At 32.3% G+C, this 23897-nt stretch overlaps 1 protein-coding gene across 7 annotated transcripts in view; it reads right to left on the reverse strand.

The window, feature by feature from the left end:
* The window catches only part of Stag1 (STAG1 cohesin complex component), a 426216-nt gene that overhangs the window by 214461 nt on the left and 187858 nt on the right, over positions 1-23897 (reverse strand). For 6 of the 7 annotated variants that reach the window (XM_063249046.1, XM_063249048.1, XM_063249043.1 and 3 more), the window contains one exon: positions 15957-16053. The exons of the other annotated variant lie outside the window; for it this stretch is intronic. In XM_063249046.1, coding sequence (XP_063105116.1) covers positions 15957-16053 — 97 coding nt within the window. The remainder of the gene's footprint in view (positions 1-15956; positions 16054-23897) is intronic. 7 annotated transcript variants of the gene reach the window in all.

The raw sequence follows: 23897 nt of genomic DNA on the forward strand, positions 1-23897 counted from the left end.
AAAAAACAAATAAAACCAGTCAATACAAATGACTGAAAACATTACAGGTATTCAAAAGCAGGTAATAGGAAATCAACAATGGTTACCACAATACAGCACACTGTGTTCCAAATAGCTGCCCACCCCATCAGATATAGTAAAATAAAACAGAACAAGACAGAATAAAATCACACCAAACAAAACTATGAAAACAATATAGGAATTCAAATCAATAGGAAATTAACAATGATTACCATCTTTCCTCTTTTTAGAAATTTGCTCCCCTATCACTTTCATAATATCTATTGTACATCTTGGCTCCCACTAACTCTTTCAGGTTTTTGCACTAGGAGATAACATGAGGTTTACTCACGTGAGTCAAAATCATTTCACCCATGACCATGATCTCAAATTGCATCCATTTACCTGTAAGAGCTTCATTATCCTTATAGCAAAGGAGCTTTCCATTATATGAAAATATGGGCAAGCTATCTGTACTTTTTTCTGGTTTCCTGTCACATGGAACACTGTTTTCTCTCCTTTATCTTTAGGTCTATGAATTCCCTTTTGAGTAAAATGTGTTTCTTGTATGCAGCGTATTGATGGATTTTTTTGTTTCTTGATCCACTCTCCCTGAGTTTTTTTTTCGATTGGTAAATTGAGGACATCTAATGATTACAAACAGGCATGCACTGGCTCATCTCTGCCAGGTTATCTGCTGCTGTTGGCCCTCTACTTTTTCCTTCCATTCAACTGCCTGCCCTATTTGGTAATCTTCCTCTGCTGGTGTTTCTGGAACTGTGGTCATCTTTGTATCTCTCTAGAATATACTTCAGAGCTCTTTGTAAAGATGGTTTGGTGGTTATGAATTCCTTCAGTTGTTCTGTATCATGGAAATATCTTATTTCTACATCAATTGTGAAAGATAGTTTTACAGGGCACATCAATTTGGGTTAGAAGTTGTTTTCTTATAGTAGTTGAAATACTTTACTCCAATCTCTTCTTGACTTGATGGTTTGGATTGCGAAGTCTGTCATGATTATAATGGGTTTCCCTGTATAGGTGATCTGTTCTTTTTACTAATATCATTTAATACTGTTTTGTGTTGAATTTCTGGCATCTTGATTATTATACGTCTGGGAGATTTACATTGGTTATGATGAGGTGAAGTACTATATGCCTCGCATATCTGTATGCCAGGTCCTTTTCCCAAGTTTGGGAAGTTTTCTGCCATTACTTTTGTAAACAGTTTTTTTTTTCCTAACATGTCATTTGTCTGTCCTTACTTTGTTGCTGACAACTATCACTACTAAATTATTTCTTTGGTTGTCTTGCAGGCACTGAACTGCTATTTGCTGGTTCCTTATTATTTTTAAGAGATCTCTTCTTTCATGATTGCTAGCTGCAATTCTGCCTTCAAGGACTGAAAGTCTATCTTCAGTCTTTCAAGCAGTTTTATGAGCTATTGGTAGAATTTTCTATTTCCTGGATATCTCTTTGAATCTGTTTCATGCCTTGTAATTCCTTCCTATATGGTTTATTCAAGGTTTCCATCATTTTCCCATGCTCTTCGTTTTTTTAGCTATGTCTTCTATAGATGTGCTCAGCAATTCTTTCATTATATTTGTAATTTTTTCTTTGACTGGATCTGATTACTTGTTACAGTCTCATGAATTTCTTTCTTCACTTCAGTTGCTATCCCTTCAGCTATTTCAGGTATATAACTTCCATTTTCTTCCATGTCTATGTCTTCCAGACTTGTTTTGTGTAGGCTGGGGGTCTGAGATTGCCTTTTGATTCTTTGTTGATGGTGGTGGAGCTGCTTTTTCTGTCAACCTATGTGGCTACACTTTGGACTCCCCAGATGGCAGCAGGTGCACAGGGCTATGTTTGTGTAATGATTCTCCAGGCCCACTTTGGCTACCAGCAAATAGCAAGCATTTCTGATAGTGGCCTGTGGGTACATGGAACATGTCTAGTTGTTTCTCTCTGCCTGCAATGGCTACATGAGGGAAACAAGTTTCCTAATGTCAGTATACAGGGCAGGGGCAAGTCTGGTTGCTTCTCCCTCCTTGTGCTAGTTACCTGAGGGAAGCAAGTGTCCCAGTGGTGGCAGGCATGCAGGGGCAGGTCTGGCTGTTTATCCCTGCCCAAGCTGGTTCTAAAGGTTTTTTTTTTTTTGGTGGGCGGTGGGGGATGACTGGGGATCAAACTCATAACCTTGCACTTGCCAGGCAGGCACTTGTGCAGCTAAACTACCTCCCTGGCCCTTAAATGTTACTTATTTTTGATGACACAAAAATTTCAAGAACTAGTGGTTATATATTTTATACAATGTCCTTCAATCTGGGTTTGTCCAACACTCTCCTCATAGTTAGATAGAATCTATGCTTTTTTTATGATTGGGGAGGGCAACAGTCATTCTAATTACATAAAATCAATGTACATTCTAGTAGCATAAACAAACATTATAAGTTATCAATTATTATCAACTAGGTAAGGTAATGCTTCTCAGTTTTCTTCACTGTACAGTTAGTTACTACTTTTCCTTGTTTTCTTACTGTACTCTTTGGAAGATGCATATACAGCCACCATTAAAGGGGCAAAGTTTTGTTTCATTTTATCAAAGTTCATATAAGTAACACATTAGTTATTTTGAATTATGCATTCTAGATTTTGTATTATCATCCACTTGAGAAAGAAATATATATAAATCAAATATAGGGAAAAGTATACCAAAATGTTTGGCTCTGGTCTCTTCTACTAATTTTTATTCTGTCCTCTATACAATCAACAGGTTTTCCTAAAGTTAAAAAAAAAAAAAACAAACTGAGATTTTTATTACTTTCTTTCTTAAAATACTAACCTGTACATTTCTATAGCTGAAAGTTCTTTCAAAACAATAACAGTAATTGATAATAACCAAAACTTTCAAGTAGTTCCAACAAAACCAAAGTCTATTAAAGAAATTAATGTATGATATAAAAGACAATGAAAATGATGTTCAAAGGATAGAAGTTGCAAAACCATTCTCTTTCTCCCAAAATAAAATTTTGAAGAATTTCAGCGTTTTAAGTTATTTATACACATATACATCATCATTATCCAAGGAAAGAAATTAACTTAAATTGATATATACAAGTTCTGTTGTGGTAATAATATATTAAAAATAATAATCATTTAAATTCTGTTCCTGAAATCCAACAAAAAAATTAAAAAAAACATTCTGAATAACATCCGAACTCCTAATATGCAACAATAAATTACTAGGATAAAAAGGCTTAAAAGAAGAAATAGACCGTACAAGAAATGTTGAAATCATTTTTTTCCCAATGATATTTGCCAAGTTTAAGTGCTTGAGTGGGAGTTCTGAAATAAAAGTATAAGAGTAACAACTCTCATAGAATGCAGACTTCAATGATTATATCCTTAGGTTAAGGCTACACAAGCAATAAATCTACCTCCTCAAAATCTGGAGAAGGAAAAAAATTTTTTGACACTGTAAAAGGACAGAAATACTTGAAAAATAATCATCAAAAACTAGTGGTCCCCTAAAATTATATAACCTAAGTTCATATATTCTGATCCACAAAACCTTAAACTCTATAATGCAATTATAAATATTCCAAGTTCAAAAATATTCTATTCGAAATTAATACATTTGGATTCACAAAACCTCAAATTCTATATTCAATGACAAACTGTCCTACAGTAGTAGCACTCCTAGACACATGCTGATCAAATGCTAAATCCTAGCTTAGAGAAATGTACCTTTATTCTAAGTTTCAAATAAATTTGATAGAAAACAAAGGTATTGAAGTAAAATGTTATGAATACCAAGACAAAAAACATGTATCCAAAAGAGCAAGCAAGAAGCAAAAGCTACAAACAGGCTCATAAAGATACAAATAATTAGAATTATCACATATAGATCATAAAAATGAAAAGTATTCTCTACATGACAGAATGTCCTCAAGTCTAGAATGAAATTAATGGACAATGTAAAAGTATATACCCATACAAGACTACTTGAGGAAATACAAAAAACCCCACTCTTTCAAATGATGTTCTAGAGAGTGTGTCACTAATAGAAGCACAAAAGAATTTGTACATGCTATATTTTAGGCAGAAGTGATCTCAGATATATCTGAAATGAAGAAAAGACTAGAGATCTACCATATAACACTGCACCAACAGTCAACAAAATTGAATTATATACTTAATACTCTTAAGATGGGAGATCTCAAAAACGACAATGTACATGTATAAAGCTAAATAAATGCCAAATTGACTTTCAAAGTAAAACAAACAACGATTAAGGGGGAGAACCAAGTAGATTTAAATTACAAGCTATGAAGGAAGTAAACTGAATTACAATGTTCTAGTTTCTTGTATTTTATGGGGAAAGAATAGTATAAAAAGCAGGTGCTACATTTATGAGTTTTATAATTTCTAGGATAATCATTAAATGAACAGAAAGAAATAGAAAAATAGGCATACTTTATTAAACAATCTAAAATGAAAACAATAGCACATAAATGAAATAAAAGAACAAAGAACAAGAAGAAATTCAACATAAAACCAAATATACAGTGGTAATATTAAAAGGTAAGGGAGTAAATGGTAGATTTAAAAGATAAACATCTTTCAGACCAAATAAAAATATACAATCTATTTCTATAATGTTTACAAGAGACATCTAAGAGTTAAGTATACAGGAAAATCAAAAGAACAAAAGTAGAAAAAGTTGGGCTAGAAAAACAAGAAAAGTAGTAATACTTCATTACTAACTAAATAAGACATTTTTTGAAAAAAGCACTGTCCTAGATAAAAGGAAACATTAAATAAAGATACAATATTTAAGTTATATGAAATAGTTTACCCATTGTATACAAACAGCACCTAATACCATTTCTATTGTGTGAGCAAAAGTATGGCACCATCTGAATTCTGTCATATGAACTGTTTGAAACTCTAAAGTTACTACAACCACTTCAGAAAAGTTCGGCATTTAGAAAATTTGCATTCACTATTGGGCAGCAATTGCACTCCTCACTATACAAACCAGAACACCTTGCACAGAGATACTGTACAAACTGACATGTACTGAAGACTTCTTCAGTAACATGTTTCATTTTATCAAAAAGCTGGAAACAACCTAATTTGCTTCAAATTAAGAAGAATAAATGGTATATTCATATAATAGATACTTTATAGTAATTGTCAACACAGGGCATTTATTTCTCCAGAGGCACATTTTACAACCTCTGAAGACATTGTGGATGTCTCAAAGGAAGGAGGGGATTGAGGAATGTGCTACTGATAATTAAAAGATATACAGCAGTGATGGTAAACTTATGGCACATGTTCCAGAGTGAGCTGTTTATTATCACTGAGAGCTCTAAAGAGCTTATCATCAATTAAGTGTTGTGGCTTGTATCTAAATGAACCCCTAAAAGCTTCAGGCACTCATAGGTTGTGCTTTACAGAGGTACTTGAATCAGAGTGTGTGATGCTGGGATACAGGGTATGTGATTACTAAAATAGTCTACTGGTTGGTCTGACATGACGTAGATAATTGGAAGGTCCATCCTAGATACAAATGGTACATGCCCTAAGGGTATGTATTCTGGACATAATATAAGGGATAAAAAGAAGGATGCTGCCTTTTCATGCTGCTCTTGCTGCCTCTTGCCTTCTGTCTTTCATGACATTAACTGTTTTTTCTCTTCTGTGATGCCTCTCTGCCATGCCACCCTGCCTTGGAGCCTGCCAGACTGAAACCTCTACAAACTGTGAGCTAACATAAACTTTCTTTTAAGTTTAGGTGCTGGGTATTTTGTCTCAGCTATGCGAAAATAAAGCATAAGTGTTATACCATGCACCAGAACACCCACCATAGGGGCTGGGGCAGCGGTATAAGCACATGCCTTGCAAGCAGGTGGTCATGAGTTTGATCCCTGGTAACGATTAAAAAAAGAAGAACACCCACCACAACAAAGAATTGTCTGCATCACATACAAAAAGGCAACACAGATAAATCCTATAAAAATTATGTTTTAACAAAAGAGGTACAATTAATTATTTAGAAGAGGAAAAGAGACAAAACTAATTTTTGTTTAAGGATAGATTCACTGAGAGTAAAGCTATAAAGAAAAGCAAAGAAATACTTATCATAAAATCAAGACAGTAGGGGTGGGGCTTTAGCTTAGCAGCGTAAACACATGCCCCGGAAAGTGCGAGTTCATGAGTTGGATCTTTGGTAGAAAGAAAAAAAATCATAATAATATTAATTTCTGTGGAAGTCAGAGACAGGGATGGCTGAAATGAAGAGTAACTCAACAGAGGAGGGCTCTTCGTAAAATCCAGCAATAATCTTTCTCTTAACCTGAGTAAGAGACCACTAAAATTCATAACATAAACATCATTTAACTTCTACTTACATTTTTTCAAATTTGCCAAATTATAACTAAAACTTGTATTTACAAATACTGAACTATTTTTTCTGTACATGTACAAAGGTAAGAAAAAAATTAAAATAGATTCTATAGAAGATACTAATATATAACAAACCTACAACAAAACACTTGGTAGTTTCTATCAGCTTGATGCAGAGACTGAGACAATGATAGCAGTGCAAGGAATTTATGTAGGAAACAATGCAGTGAGGACATCAAAGAAAGAAAGAACAGCAGACAATAAAAAGTGTATTATATACACAGTCAATTTCTACTGTATGCAACTGGGCTTAACTAAGCTGCTAGGTAAACTCTTGAAAGTCACAGCATACCAGGCAATTCATAATCATCCCAGAGAGAGACAAAGCAGCTAAGGTATTTATATACTAACTGTAAAGCAATTATTAATTTAAGTCTTGGTACCCAAACTATGTTCTGAGATGCCTCACCCGGACAATGTGTATTTTCAATTTTAAAAGAAAAGAAAGCAGTATTTGACATTTGTCAGGAACCAGAAGAACTATTAATTAGCATGAAGTAATTCACACTTGCAACATCAGAATTTAACTTATACCTTTTGATGACAGTATCTTTGAGAAGCGTGGTTTTTAAAATATACTGTCAGAAAACCAATATGAAATATTAAGTAAGAATGAACCCAAAGACTGAGAACTTGTATAATGCCCAACCAAAGTACAGATGTACATGTACATTAGTAAGTCATTGTGGTTATATAAAAGTAGAATATAATTTTTATTTTCTTTCAATTATGTATTGCACTTTTCTTAATAGTCACTAAGTTCTTGCAGGTACTTATACGAGTTAAACCCCTTGCCCATAGGCATTAGGTTCTTATGACATTAACAAATACTGCAGTGGTACCTCACAAATACAAATTTAGTTTATAAACAAAAGTGTTTGGTAAAATTTTGTTCTTGTTTGCAAATTCTGCACTGTAACAAACATAACTATGGTCATCTTTCTCACACAGACACAAATGTCGCCATCTTTTCCACAACTGTGCAACAAATTAAGTTGTGAATCGAGCTACCACTGTAGTTTGGATATAATTACTCTATGAAAGGAACTATTAGCCATTGCTTTTTGGTTAGGAGTTGTATTGAAAAAAACACAGAAATATTAATGACCCCATAAGGAGGGAAAGTTGAGGAAATTGTTTCATTAACTACTCTTAGGTGAGGTTAATTTTCTGGCAACCACAAAGAAAGCCCTTAGGCATTTGAAAGCCCGTTGTTACATACAAATGCTATGAAAAGAGAAACATTATTATCAACTAAAAAAGAAAGCTGATTTTAACCACCAATTCTCAAGCATATCTTTTATTAAAAATATAACAATTGTCAACAGAAACTATAAATATCCCAATACATATTTATGAAATTAGTTATATATTGATATTCCCTTAAATATATGCATATCTGTGCCAATATAGTGTATTTAACAATAATACTTTGAATACATGGACAACATGCCTTCATTTTGTCTAGCAAAATTCCATGAACATACCTGATAATTTTTTGTTAAGTCTTCCTAGCTTCTTCAAACTGTTTCAGAATGCAACACTATGTTAATACTATTTTGTTTTGTTTTATTTTCATTATTGGGGATTGAGCACAGAGACAACTACCTACCCCTGATTAGTAAGGTTCCAATCAGTTTTCCTTTGCTATCATTGCTACTTCACAGATACTCAATATGTCCTATTGAATTAGTCTATATTGAGTGGGAATCCCAACAGCAAACAGATTTTATTCTAGATGGTTCAAATGAAGACACAGTGTGTGGCCAGTCAGGAGGCAAGTAGAAGCATGATAGAAGTAAGATAGCTAAAGCAAGAAAACAATACAACACACTAAATTTTAAGGGAGAAACTGAAGAGACAGAGTGATATTGGAGACAATGATCAAGGGACTGCTCATATTATTCACTTACGAAAAATGTTTCAATTTGTCCCTTTGAGCTAAGAATTAACAGGAAAAAAGTCCTCTGATTTTTTTCCTTCTCCCTTACCAAGCTTGTTTCCTTATCATTTCAAGACAGTTTTTTTTAAAATAATATCTATTTGTCCTTGGATCTTATACAGCTTTTACAGGGAAATAAGCTGACACAACAGCTTTTAGTATAGAAATTTAATTTGCAACTGAAAGAATCCTTCTAAAAGTGCAAATCTTACTGCAATATATATTAGAAATATTGGCCTTTCTTAACACAAATAAAATTCCCCATTTGTCCTCTGTCTTGGCATTCCTTATCACAGTGTCCACTTTTAGCGTAGTTTAATTTTATCAATTTTTTCGTTTATAATGTATTCTGAATCACAGTTAATTTTATATCATTTAATAAATATTCTCTGGTCCAAGGTTTTAAAGGAATTCTTGTTCTCTTTTAATATGTTATTATTTTTTGTTTCTGCTATTTATTGTTTTTATACTTAAATCTTTCAAAAGATGGATAATGCTATATTGCCCAGGCTGGCCTCAAATGGTGAATTCTTCCCTCAGTTTCCTCCATAGCTAGGATTATGGGTGTGTGCACCATGTACATCTTGCATTATGAACTCCTGATGCACTGGAAATTCATCTTGGTAAAATTATCACAGTAAGAAGTAGAGCTGAAAGATCCTTCTTGTTTTTCTCTTTAAAATAAAAATTTACTGCATCTTTTAATTGACTGTACTTGCACATAGGAAAGATAATTTCTATACCTCTGAAACTTAATATGTTACTCAATTTACTTTACTGTTGGTATTAGTTTTATAAGTTGATTCTCAAGTTCTTAAACAATAGTTTCAAACCGAGATATTTAGTTATTGGGGTTTTATCATCACTGTAACTCTGAACAGTAGTTGTGTGGATAGGCATACTTGTCTTGACAATGAAAACAATTCTACTGGTATTCCCTGAGCAAGTCATTGGCTCTTTTTCTTTTCTCCTGTCCTAATAAGGGGAGCTCCAACCCTGAGCCTTGTACATGCTAGGTAAGTATTCTAACCTAGAGGTACATCCCTAACCCTAAGACCTCCCCTCCTCAGTATTTACTTCCACATAATTCTAGACTAACAGAAAGGTTAAAAGTCCAAAGATTAACCTCTACCCAAATTCTTCAGATACAAACATTTTATATCTGTTTTTTCTTTTAGCTCCTCACATACATATCTCTTTTCCCCTGGGTGATGTAAGCATAAGCTGCACATATCATATTCACTTTTCTTTATTTCTATTTTTTGGGGGGAGGGGTCTTTTTGAGAAAGTGTCTCGTTATACAGTTCCGTATGGCCTTCAACTCACTTTTTGTAGCCCAAGCTGGCTTCAAACTCATCCTCCTGCCTCAGCCTCCCGTGTTCTGGGATTACAGGTGTGTGCCATCATTTCCTGTTCCATTTTTCTTTTTATGTCAGGGTGTGTTTCTCTCAAACAAACAAAATCCATTATACAACCATAGTACAATGGTCAGAATGATAAGACAATTGATACTATGTAAGCCTAATGTTAGAGTCTACAAACTAATTTGGATTTCAGTATTTTTCTTAGTAATGTCCCATATGTCAAAAGAAATTATACTCTTTAATTCTGGGCCTGCACTAGTGATCCTCTTGCCTCACCCTCCCAAGAACTGAGATTAACAACACGTGCCATCACACCTACTTGTCATATACTACATTCTCACATTTAAATATTCTCACATTTAAGTGTTACTTAAGGTAGAACAATTTTTGAGTCATTTTTTAGCATTTCATGATGCGGGCAATTTTTAAGAGTGTAGAATAGTTATTTTGAAATATATATTTCCATTTCAGCTGGTTTGGTTTTTACTCATGAATAGATTCAGGTTATGCACTTATTGAAAATATATTATGGAAATAACAGTGGATTCTTTTAAGTACATTTCAAAAAGCACATACTGTCATTTAACTTCATAATTTTGCTCAGTGTTTGCTTTATTTGTTTGGTTAAGGTAGTGTTTAACTAGGTTTATGCACTGTAAAGTGTCTATTTTGCTCATTGTAAATAGTGTATTTACTATAAAGAGACATTTTGAGAGTAGGTGAACACTGTATTTTTCATCAAACTTTACCTGTTCCAACTTTAAAAAATTTTTTTTTTTTTTTTTTTTTTGAGACAGACTCTCTTTATATAGTCAAGCTGGTTCTGAACTCACTGTGTAGCTCAGGCTGGCCTTAAACTTGCAGCAATCCTCCTGCCTTTGCCTCTCCAGTGCTTGGGACTACAGGCTTATACCACCACATCAGGCTCAAACTTCCTCCAACTTCTGACTTTAAAAAGTTTTGAAGATTAGTATTTTTACACCTTCGATTTCATGCTAGGCAAAAGTACTCTAACACTGAGCCACATTCCAGCTTCAAAATCTTTTTAAAAAATATATGTTCATGGTTGGGAAAGGACAATTTTATTTGATATGCTTGCACTCAATTTTAGGATTTGCACTTCTGTATTTGGTACTTTTATTTTTGTAGTGTATGTGAAATAATAGTAACAAAAGCAACACTATTTGAAAAGTATGTTCAAAGTAAGTATCACTGCCCCTCTCCAGTCCCCTCTAAGTTTCCACCTCATTCACACACACCCTCACCATGGGTAATCATTTCATTCTCTGGGTATTCTGTGAGGGTACAGTTATTGATTGAACCCAAGGCATTTCTAATGAGATACATCCTTAGGCCCCTTTTAAATTTTTTATTTTTAAATTCTGAAACAAGGTCTGAAAAAGTCTCTGAATTGCCCTAGCTGTGTTTGAATTTTGGATTCTCTTGCCTCAGCCTCCCAAAATACCAGAAATATATGCAATGCTATCATGCCCAGTTTTAATTTTATTCTTTGGCTTATCATTTTTACATTATTTTCTTGTTAAATGAGAAGATACATGAACATATTTCTATATACATATGTATGTATATGTATATATCTCTAACATTATTTCTCCTTTTTTATGGGAAAAGTTAAACACTTTAAAAATTTTTTTGTACTTCACAAAATCCTTATATTCTCGAAATCTTCATGTGTAAGTAACAGAAATACTCCTCATTTTTTATAGTGACATAAAACACCACTGTGTAGCTATGTCATAGTCTATTCAAGCATTATGCTATACATGAACATTTAATATATTGTCAAAATTCTCCAGCTTTAAGTAGCACTGCCTTTGAGTGACTATATGTAATTATTTCCGTAGTGCTCAAGGTCATCTTCATGGAAAAATCCCAGAAATACAAAGGTGAGATCAATAGACAAATGTATGAGTAGTTTTGGTAGATATTATTAAATATTTTTTTTGAATCTTTTTATCGGTACTGGGGATTGAACTCACGACTGCCTGTTTGCAAGGCAGGTGGTTATGCCACTGAGCTTAATCCCCAGCCCCTTAAATCTTTTAATATAAGAGGTGCTTATATCAATTTGTATTCCAACAATAATGTAATAGTCTTTGGTTTTCTGCACAGTCTCATCAACAGTGTTATAATTTTTAACTTTTGCTTTTAATTTTTACCTATGAGCTAAAAAAATAATTAAATGTAGTTGTACTTTGTAAGATCTAAGTGAACATGTTTTAAGATGTGCTTACTAAAGTCTCCTAAGAATTAGGTCTGTATTTTGACATTTTTAAATATTTCACAGATGTGAAAAGTAGCACACTTTGTTAATCATATTTAGAAAGTATGTTTCTATGAAAATGTTGTAAGCTCCATTTTGTCAATATATTATTAGGAACTATGAAGATAGTTAAAAGAAAATTGGCAAGGGAGAAGAAAAGAAAAATTATAGAGAAAGAAACAAGTATCTTTCAAACCTCATTTGTAAGAGAAATGCAAATTAATTTATTCTATGTACCAAAACTAGCCAATGATTAGTAACTATGCAACCACTGAGAGTCCAAGAATATCTTCCTGATCTTGCATTTGGCAATTGAGCTTTAGATTTGACAACATAATGTATGGGGAAAAAATGGATGCTCAATCTATAAAATAATAACCTTGTGTGGATTAAAGACACCATTAAGAATGATAATAACTAGAAAATATAAGAAATCAGTTCCAGTTTTTATAATCCATCAAGCAAAACATGCATAACCTAGATTTAAATTAAGCAAAGGACTTACTTAAATGCGCCATGCTTCAATAAAACTATAGTCAACTATCAGATGAAGAGATTAAGAAAACAAATTAAAATTACAATGAGGTAACAGTTCATAAACCATTAAGATGATTAACAGCAAAAAGGTATAAAATAAGAAGTATATGCTAGGGATGGTGGTACACATCTATAATCCCAGCACTTGGAGGACTGAAGCAAAAAGACTGATATGAGTTCAGGGCTTCCAGAACTACACAGTGAGATGATCTCTCAAAAAATACTTATTTAAGAATGTAGAAAAGTAACAATCTTTACACATTCCTGATGTGAATAAGAAATATGGGTTTACTGTGGAAAACAGTGCGACGGTTTCTGAGAGCTCAAACGAAATTACCAGTAATTTCACTTCTAAAGATTTACAATAGAAAGACTTGTACATGAATTGTTATCGTTCCAATTTCTCAGCAGCAAGAAAACAGGTAGAAACTACTTGGATATTCATGGGTATTTAATTTATGATATCTACATACAAGGAAATAGGTTTTCAATCTTAAAAGAAATGATTTAATGATATATACAACTTGGATGAATATAAAAATAGTATATGAAAAGTATATTTTTTAAATATAAAATGACTGAAACAGACAAATCTATAAGGACACAATGCAGATGAATGACTGTCAAGGGATGGAGGATAAAGAAATGAGGTATAACTACATAACTAATAGAGTATTATTCTAAGGTAAGTTTTTAAAGGCTCAAACAACAGAAGGATGGCCAATAACTGTTTAATAGTGATACAATAAAGTAAATGCTTGAATCTTCCCAAAATTTCTTAAATTGAAAACTTAAGGTCCTATATAATGGTATTAGAAGGTAAAGCCTATGAGAGTGATGAGGTCATAGAGACTAGTGACCTTATAAAAGGTTCCCCAGAGAGCTCTTTTACTGTTTATTCATCATAGAAGAATACAACAAAAAATTTGTCATCCACATTCTAGGTTAAAGCCCTCAGTAGAACCAAACCATGCTGACACCCTGATCTTGGACTGCCAACCTCCAGAACTATGAAAAGTAGATTTGTACTGTTTATACACTACCAAATCTCTGATACTTAGTTATAGCAACTAATCTAAGACAATTTCACAACAATAAGAATATACTAAATGCTAATTAATTGTACAACCCAAAATGTTTCATAAGTTGCATGTATTTTATAACACATAAAAATACAGATATATCATTTAAAAATCATTCATTAAGCCAAATCTAAAAATGTGATATACATTGATGAATGGGCTAAAATGGTATATAAGTTATAAATACATTTACCTATAGCTGTTTTTCTGTAAAGAAAACCAACTTATACGTATCCTCATTATATTATTTGTAACAGGAAGAGACTAAATAGTGTTAAGCCTGCTGACTGAAAAGTAGTTAAATAAATTATTGTACGTACACATAAAAGTTTGCAATGATTCTATTATTTTTCAAAAAGGGAATGAGAAAGTTCTTCATGTACTATATACCAATATCTTTTGTATAATAGGAATAGAGAAGGAAAGAGTATATATTTCGACTTATAGGTGTGAAAATTAGGTGACTGTGCAAAGAAACAAACTAAAAGATACTGTAATCTAATTAAGAGTTGTTAGAAAAAGAATTATTAACTACATGGAGATAACTAAGGCAGAAGTGCTAAAGACTTTTGGTATATAATAAAATTTTTTTGAGTTATAGGAATGTTTGAAAAAGAAAACTTTAAAAATTAACAACAGAACTGCTAGACTGAATGAATGATATGTGTAAAGTACATCATCAGTACCTGTTTTACATATTCTGCCACTGTAAATTCCACAAACTTACTTCTAAATAACCTAATATACTATTCCTTAACAGTCTCTATGCTGGAAGATTCTACTAAAGAACTCTCTGTGTCATGCAGTGTGCCATTCTTCCTTTTGTGATGATCTTTTTGTATAATTTGTTGCCTTTAGTCTTTCTATTTACTAATTTTAAGGTTTGCTTTATGAGATGATATTTTTGGTGGTGGTATTTTTTTGTTTGTTTTGCTTTGTTTTAGAGTCTCCCCATACTCACATAGACACACTGCTTAGACTGGATCAGCAGTCCATTATGATGATAACACCATTGGTTACAGATATATAAACTGTCACAGAAACTGACTAAATCTTAATTTAAGCATTAACTATATGATCCCAACTATACTTACCTAAAACATTTATTCTCAGTTTCCTGCTCTATAAAATAAATATTACAACTGCCTGGTACAACTATTAAGAAGGATTAAATTAGCTGATTGTGTAAAACATATATCTTGGCAATTTTAAACAGTTATTGGCCAACACTAACTAGTTTTATTACTCTTATTGTAGGACTTTACTGAACTATTTTTATGTTTTTCTCTTTTTTCTTACAACAAAGACTTCTTTAAAATTGATATATACAACCTAGGTGTTGTGGTGCCGGTAATCCCATCAAACAGGAGGCTGAGGCACAAACATCACTACAAGTTCAGGCTAACCTGGGCTACACAGTGAATTCAAGATCAGCCTGAACTACAAAGAGAGACCCTGTCTCAAAAAAACAAAACAAAAATAAATTACATACCATTAAAAAAATTTTCTTTGGGGTACCTCTGCAATGATAAACTATAAACCAAGGCTCAGTATCTGGTACAAAGCCACTATAAATAGATGATGAACTATTTGATGTCAATACAGTAAGTAATAGCTGTGACATAAATAAGTCTTCAAGAAACCCATTTGATCTGTGGTCTCAAAGATCATTTTTCTGAGTATTGTGTTTTACCAGCTAATTTCCCCCACATAGTAAAATTTAACTTAAGTTTTACCTTTTCTAAAGGATAAAAATATCTAGCAGTTATCTATTAAGATGGAAAAACACTCACAAAAGGTTTCATTTTGTATTAGCAAATTATCTTACGGTTTTCCAAATAATTATAAGTTGAAAAGTCCCATTTCTGACATTCATTTCCTAAGTAATCATATGAACTTCAAGTATTTGTAAGTACAAAAATAATGTCAAAAGCATGATACAATAAATGCTACCAACTAGTACAGTTCCTATCATGAAGCATACATACAAATAATGAGTAAAAATGACAAAAGTTTATCTAAATTTTAACTCATAAAAGTAAATTTCAGGTTTCTTCCTAAAAACTCAAAAATCACTTAATATACTACTCTAGAACAAAAGTGAACTATAACAAAAACAAAAGATCCTTAAAATAATTTACCAATCATTATCTCTATTGGAGAAATACTAGCTCATAATTTTAGTATTATATGACTAATGGCAGATAAGGTAAGAGTCACACTGCTGGACTGACAGGAACAATGTACACCATTCATTTTAACATCTGTACCTCGACATCCTGAACACTGGATAAAAAAGTTGATTAAATCCAGAAGTGCGATGTCCCTGTCTTGCTTATATGATTCAATCCAGTCGTCCACCACGGACTGTAGAAAAAAAATATAAAAATGAAACCTTCAAAAAAATTTATATTATAGCAAATAAATTTTCAAAAGGTCTATGTGCCTGTGGTTCTATTTGAACAAGAAAACTACTTACCTGCAACTATTTATATGTCACAAATAAAAGCAAAAATGTCTTTCAGAAGGGCACTAACTAGGTACCAAAGATTTGTTGACAACAGAACACAGTAGAAACATGACTGTACTAATACCATGAAGTTCAATAATTAAGTATAAATAATAATATGGGAAGCACAGTCTAAAAATAACACAAAAGCAAACCAATGTCATGTAGATAAAAGCTTTCTAAGTAGCAGAAAATCTAATCCAACAGCAGTGCATTAAAAAGTGCACACTATATGTAACAAAATGTATTTTTTTCAGAAACATAAGGATGGTTCAACATTTGGAAACCAAATACCTAAATCTATTAACAGAGTAAAGAAAAAAAAATTATTACTGTCTAATAAAAATCTGAATCTAGTCCTAATTTTTAAAAATTATAAAATAAGTGGGTAGATGAATTCTACTCAAAGAAGCATAGAAAAAGACTAAAATAGATTTGGTTTTGGAATACTTAAAATGACATTTCAAATAACAAAGGAACAGGTAAAAATTTCCCATTAACCATTCAACACAAGCTTGAAGTGTTTAATTAAGGCAACTATCAGTAAAATATAAGTAAAGACAATTGTTTTTCCCTACAAATAAACCTATGTTTACTAACATGAACTAAATGAGTCAACTTGACAACTGACAAGATAAGCATATAAAATACTTTTAATTTTACAACTATAAAACAAATAGATTAAGTAGTTTGTTCATAACTAAGAGTATCTCAGAATAAATAAGAAAAAGTGCAGACTTTAATAAGACAATCCTCAAAAGCTTATAGGGCATTTAAAAAATGACCATTGGGAGCTGGAGGTTTAGCTCAGTGGCATAAGCGCCTGCCTTGCAAGCAGATAGTCATGAGTTCGATCCCCAGTACCGATAAAAAGGAAAAAGACCAAAAAAAAAAAAAAAGACCATAAAGATTATCATGTTCTCAGTTTAAGATGGGAAAAAAAGATTTAGTTCTATCTCTATATAGTCTAGATCTTCCCAACTCGTGACCTTTCTAATGTGATTCTAGTTGGTATTTCAAGCGGCAGAATGATGTGGATTTTTCAGGGGTAACAGTGGTAGACAAGAGTTATAGGAACTATATAAAAATAAAATACACTTGTTAAAAATGTAAATTTCATTTGTATATTTTACATATAGTAAAATACATATTACATATAGTATTAAAACATGCTTCATTATACTTCTTTACTGTAAGTAAAGACCAAAGAGTGACTATAATTCTGATTATAGTCAGATTATACCACAATTTAGACTGACATGGTTTTGAAATTCACAGAATCAGTATCATCCTTCGTTTTTCCTATAAGCCACTTAACAGTAATATCAGCCACACTGCTTTCTATATTAGTAATTCCCTTTTGGTGCTGCTGGGTAATACTTCATTGTATGAATGTATCACAATGTATGTATTACTCATTCTAATGTTGAAATCATAAATACTATTTCCAATTTAGGGTAATCACAAACAAAATTGCTACCTATTAAGATACTATGCATATCTTTTCATGGACATACGCATTCTTTTCTGTTTTATATATAACCAGTAACAGACTTGTTAATACATAGGATATACATGTTAGGGCTTAAGCACACTTTGCCAAACTATTTTCCTGAATAAGTATAATAACTTTTATTTTCATCAACAATGTACAACTTATAAATAAATTTCCAGTTACTCTACACTTTAACCAATAAAAGGTATTCTCAGTCCTTTTAATTTAACCCAAGCTTTTCTGTCATAACCTTTTATAAAAAAGAACCACATTCCCTTCTTTCATGTGGTAAGAGAACACTTTCTGTATTCAGTACTGTCTTTCTGTCTCATCACAACAATGTCTTGGAAGCTGTGTATTAAAAAACAGAAAACTGAACGAAGATTATGGTGGTAAGGAGGCAGCTGTGAACTATCTGTTTAAATTCCCGCTCTGCTACCTAATGATTGAGATCTAATGAACTCTGTCAGGATAATGTGAGAACAAGGCAAGAAAAACTTAAATCTCAGAGCCCACACCAAACAAGCACAGTGATCTAGCTAACAAATTGTGGCACAAAGCAAAGCAGTCATTATTTCTACACTAGCCCACCGTCATGAAGAAACTCTCAACATCAAGATGAAGTTTTTCTTCATTTCTCAAAGTTACAAGATCATTTTATATTTCTGACAATTACATGGCAAGTCAAAAACATTCTGAATAAGATAAACTTCAATTAGAAATGCCAAAATTTCCTACAAAGGCATTAAATACAAAGTAAGCAACATAAAAAGAACAAAGTTTAGGTCTATATATAGAGAACTGAAGCTCTAACAAAGGAGGTATTCCAATTTTTAAAGGAAAAGGAATTTATTAGTAAGTACTGATGATACTGGTTATTTATCTATAAAAAAAACTATTGCATTTAAAGACTCTCAGACAACAATTCTGAGGAAGTAAACTCCCAAGGGCCTTTCTTGGATTGGCAGAATGGTAGCTATCAGAAGTAACTTGCACATTGATAAGTTGTAATACAAATGGCCTAGACCAGGATAATGATTAGAAGAAAAACAAAAACAAAAACAAAACCTTGAATGACAGAAAAAGAAGGGAAAGCTAGCAAGTCAGCCAGTCACATAAGGCATCGATAATCAAAATTGTGTACATCTTCAGGAAACGGAAAAATCTTGAAGTGACCAGATAACACATACAGGAGAACAAATAATAAAAGACACACATCACATAACAAATAATATAGTTGGGCATGGGGGTGCATCCTTATAATACCAGCACTCTGCAAGCTGAGTCAAAAGCACTGTGAATTGGGAGGTTGCCTGCGCTATAATAAACCAACCAACCAACCAACCAACCAAAAACGCAAGAACAATAATAAACACACATAAAAACAAATGTGGGCAAGCTCAAGGATAAGGGAATATACTCAGAATACCAAACATCTATTTTATGCAATTCCTACCCAACATAACTTCCAAACAAAGGCAAAACAAGAGCACTTCAGAATTTAAAGGTAAAAGAATAAAAACTGAAACCAAACAAATGAACTAAGCATTTTTTTTGAAAGACAAAAATGTCAGGATCATGTTTTATTAAAAAGTTTCTGCATGTCAAATGAGATAATATAGTAGCCATTGTTCATTCTCTGTTATTTGGTTCTGAATGCCCTGTAATACTTTCATTCTTTTAAATGGTTTTACACTATTTTGTTATGTTTGATACTATTGTATATGAAGTTATGCTCAACTACTTCAAAGAGAGACATTATAGCAGTTATTGTTAATTAAAGGTTGTCTTGTAAAATACTATATTGCCTACATTGTTCAGTTCTGATCTGTTTTGTTACGACCTTTTTTGTCTTAGTCTCTTTAAAATAAAAATTTTAAAAAGAAGATAGAAATATCCTGAATGGATGTAATAAAAAAAAAAAAGCCGACCAATATGCAGATCTTAGTTTTAATTATGAGAAAAGATGGGGGAGAGAAAATACCATTAAAGATTATATTATTTGAAAATAAACTCACATAAAAGTCCTAAGAGGTCCCACAAGACAAGACAAAAGAAAAAAACAAAACAAAACAAAACAAAAAATGTATTTTCCAAAACCATTTATTCATTTGACTTTCAGGACATAAAGTATACATACTTCCTTTGGTTTAAAACAGCAGTGCATCTGCTAGCCATAGTAACGCAAACCAGTAATCCCAAAAGGAGAAGGCCTAAAATGTCACACTCAATCTGGTACTTACTTAGTAAGACTCTGTGTCAAAGTTAAAAAACAAGTTAAATGAACAAACAACAATGACAAAACCATGTGCAAAGTTGTATGGTTCCAACTCTATTAAGGGTCAAATAAGAAAAGTTTACATGGAATTTTCAAAGAATACTTTTAAATTTTATAAACCACTATTAAAGAATTTCCAAAGGCAGTTGCCTAGCCCATGGTCAGATGAGTAAATTATATATACATAATGTATGATAATACAGTGAATGTTTAGTTCCTAGTAATATATTACATTAAAAAAATACATTGCCATAAATCCCTCTCAAAATATTCCTCAATTCAATCACATTTATTCCATTATTCTTGCCACTTGTTCCAGAAGTCCATGTTCCTAAGACTGTTAATTTGCAAATTCATGATTGTCACAATAGCCTAAGCTGAGTAATAATTTTAGCCTTTCATGATCATGACTTTAATGACTTAATTTAATTTAGTCTTACATGACTTTAATTTTTTGATGGTTTTGTTTTGTTGGTCATTTTGACTTTGGCATGGTGCCAAATCTGGTGACTAAGACCACATTGTAATATTTTTATGAGCCTGTCTTTCTTTAGGAAGGCCTGTAGCAGCAGCATTTACTGATTTTTTTTTTTTTTTCAGACCTCATGAAAGAGCTACAGAACTACTTGAGAAATTGGCAAGAAACAACTTATATAAATGTGTTTAAAGCAAAGATCAGGGCATGTATTTTGAATAGAACTAATAGTGACATGTCTTTTATTCTAATAATTTTAAAAATTTTAACATACAGTATTTTTTGGTCAGCCCTTGTACCTCAAATATGAGGGCATTGTTCAAAGATGGTTAAATACCATTCACATAAAAAAAGTTACAGAATGACTACCTTTCGTAATATACTTGAGTTGTTTGGAATATGTACAGAGGAAGTATCTTTTAAAAGATTATTCTTTGTACATATTAAGCAAAATATATTGAAGATACATAGCTTTATTGTACTGAGGAAATTTAAACACGTTTCACACTCGTATTTTCAAGATGATGTAATCCTTTTGAGATCAACAATGAATTAGTTCAATGATTAAAGAAAAAACTCATTCTTCTGATAAATGGAATTTAAGAAAAAAATGAAGCTTATGAAAGGTTTAATTCAATATTTCTAATTGAATTCCTTTTGAGATGATGTAAGTAAGCAATTGGAACCCTTTGAAGAGGATGAAGGACGATGTGCAGAAAAAGGCAAGGGTCTAAATATTGTCAGGGTGACAGCAATTGATGATTTATAAGTCTCTACCCTGATAATCCACTGAGATCCTTTTCTGTGATATACCAGAATTCTATCTTCCCAGAACACCCATACTTCTGGACCACAGACTAAGAGATTTGAAATTAGTCAATATGGTGGATCCTGTACAGAGTAGAACAAGGATACCATTAGCTTCATATATCCAAGCCACTTACTCCTGGAAGACGCCTACATTGCAGAAGATTTTCACCAACTTTCTGTTCCCTTAATGCTTTATTATAGCAACACCACTTTCTAAAAATTTTCCTCTTTTAAAACAGTCTGAGAATTGAGTTGAACTATATCTTCTCATGTCCTCAATTGCAGGCCAATGTTTATATTCACTTAAGTAGTTAATTAATATTAGTATCTTGCTACTATAAAGAATATTGTTATAAAGATACAAACATGATTTTGCAAGAAACATACTTTAAATGTAAGAGCACAGACTGCAATAAAATGATTAAAAATATATATCATGTAAACACTGTCCATAAAATCCTGCAATGGGCCCAATCATATCAGACAAAGAAGAAATCAAGATAAAGATTATCAAACACAGATTTTATAATAAAAAGCTTAAGTTCATTAGGGAGCTATAACAATGCTAAGTTTTTATACCATATCATGTTTCTCAAGACTGATAAAATTCAACTAAAAGAATAGGCTAATTCATAATCATAGCTGATGTTTTCTACACATGTTTTTTGCTAGCTGATAAAATAAATAAACAGACCCCCAAAATAGTAAACATATAGAAGATTTGAGTAATACTGTTTTGAGTAACACATGTGAACTAACATGCATAAAATGGTATTAACATTACAGAATACACATTTAAATTTACCCAGAATTTGTCACAATAAGCCAGAAATCAAATTTCTTAAATTTTTAAGAACTAAACACAAAGCATGCTCTATAGCTCTAACATTTAAATTAGCAGTCAATAACAAAAATATAACTTAAATATCCCCAAGTGTTTGGGAATTAGAAAATATGCAATTTGAGAATAAAAAAAGTAAGTTAAAAATTTTGAATACACCTAAATACATAAAAACCTGTGCCTTTAAACATTTATAATTTATACCTTCAATAAATATAAAAGAAAGGTCTAAATCAATGATCTAAGCTTATACCTTAAGAAATAGTCCAATGTGGGAGCAGAAAAGTTATGCTATATAATTTCAAGACATTTCTGATAGCATATCTCCCAGGTAATCAGAGAGATGGCCATATCTTTTACTCTAATAATTCCAGTAGATAGAAAAGAAAATAACAAAAAAAGTATCTTATGGGAAAGTTTGTAAATCAGTTTTGTAAATGTTGTATATCACTTCAGCCAATCCTTTGGATGCAAGAGAAATGGAGAAATAGTTTCTGATTGAGAGTAGCCTCCCATCATTTACATGCAGTCTTCCTCTCATCCAGAGAAAATACTTACATGCATGGATATTATAGTACTGTTTAGTAAAATCTATAAAGAAATGTTTCATTAAATTATAATTTAGTGAGACAGTAAAGGAAATGTTAACTGATAATATAAATGTGTTGAATCTATGTTAGCTGTAATAATAAAAAGGTTATTTGTGACAGGTAGAAAGAGAAATGCGTGAATTTGAACGCATACACATACACACAGTACAAAACTTCAAACCCTGTTTGCATGCTCTCAATTAACTCCAAAATATTTTTCTCTAAGACTTTAGTACCACAGTGGCAGAGAGGCCTATATGAATGGAGCAGAAACAGAATGAAGAAGATAAGCAGACAACTGATGGTTTAAAAAAAAAAAAAAGCATAACAGAAATGAGGCAGAGAAGATTGGTTATAATCTCTAATATAGATGGCCTTGATACTCTAAATTAAAAAAAAAAGAATCACACATGGAGTACCTCAGGAGGCAGGGTCCACTGAGATGCTATCTATAGGAAATATAATTAGCACGAAAAAGAATACATGGACTGAAGATCAAATATGAGAAAACAATGCTCTGTGTGACACAGAACCAGAGAATAATAGGGGCAACTAGACCAATATTTGTGGATAGGTTGGAAAGACAAGCTTTAATATGTAAAGGAATACAATTAGAGATCAAGTCCAGGAGAGAGAAGGTTCGGAACCACTTAGGTAAATAGCAGGCTGCCCACCCCCCACCCCAATTTAAAACCTGGGGTCTTGGAAAGACCCGAAAATGCACAGTGTACCCTGGGGAAGAGAAAGGGGACAGTCTTAAAAAAAATGGCAGAAGATATTGTTAATAGTGTATCAGTATTTAAAACCCACATTACTCACACCACTCTGCTTAGATTTTATTCATTTTTTTGTTTTGTTTTGATAGATTTTATTCTGTCCCAGTTTGTCTACTTGCAGTAGATTTGAGGGCACAGACAGCTATCCCAAAAACATCAGTATACAGCACAGTAATCATTTTTAATTTCCTATCATCTTAATCTGGAGCCCTGTATGACTTATACTGTTTTATCATGATTGATCCTAGTTAAATCTGGTTTGTTTGATTGCTGTTTGGTATCGACAGATTTTATCCAAAACTGATAGGATTGATAGCATCAAGTGTGAGAATATAGGCAACTACACTGAAGATGACAAGACTAATGATACACATTCTGGTTTGATAACTGCCTGTTTTTGAAGTTTTATACTATATACAAAGTTGTGTTTTTATTAA

Source organism: Cavia porcellus, unplaced genomic scaffold (genome assembly GCF_034190915.1).
Source record: "Cavia porcellus strain 051 isolate PalLab524CR breed Dunkin Hartley unplaced genomic scaffold, mCavPor4.1 scaffold_5, whole genome shotgun sequence".
Lineage (NCBI taxonomy): Eukaryota > Metazoa > Chordata > Mammalia > Rodentia > Caviidae > Cavia > Cavia porcellus.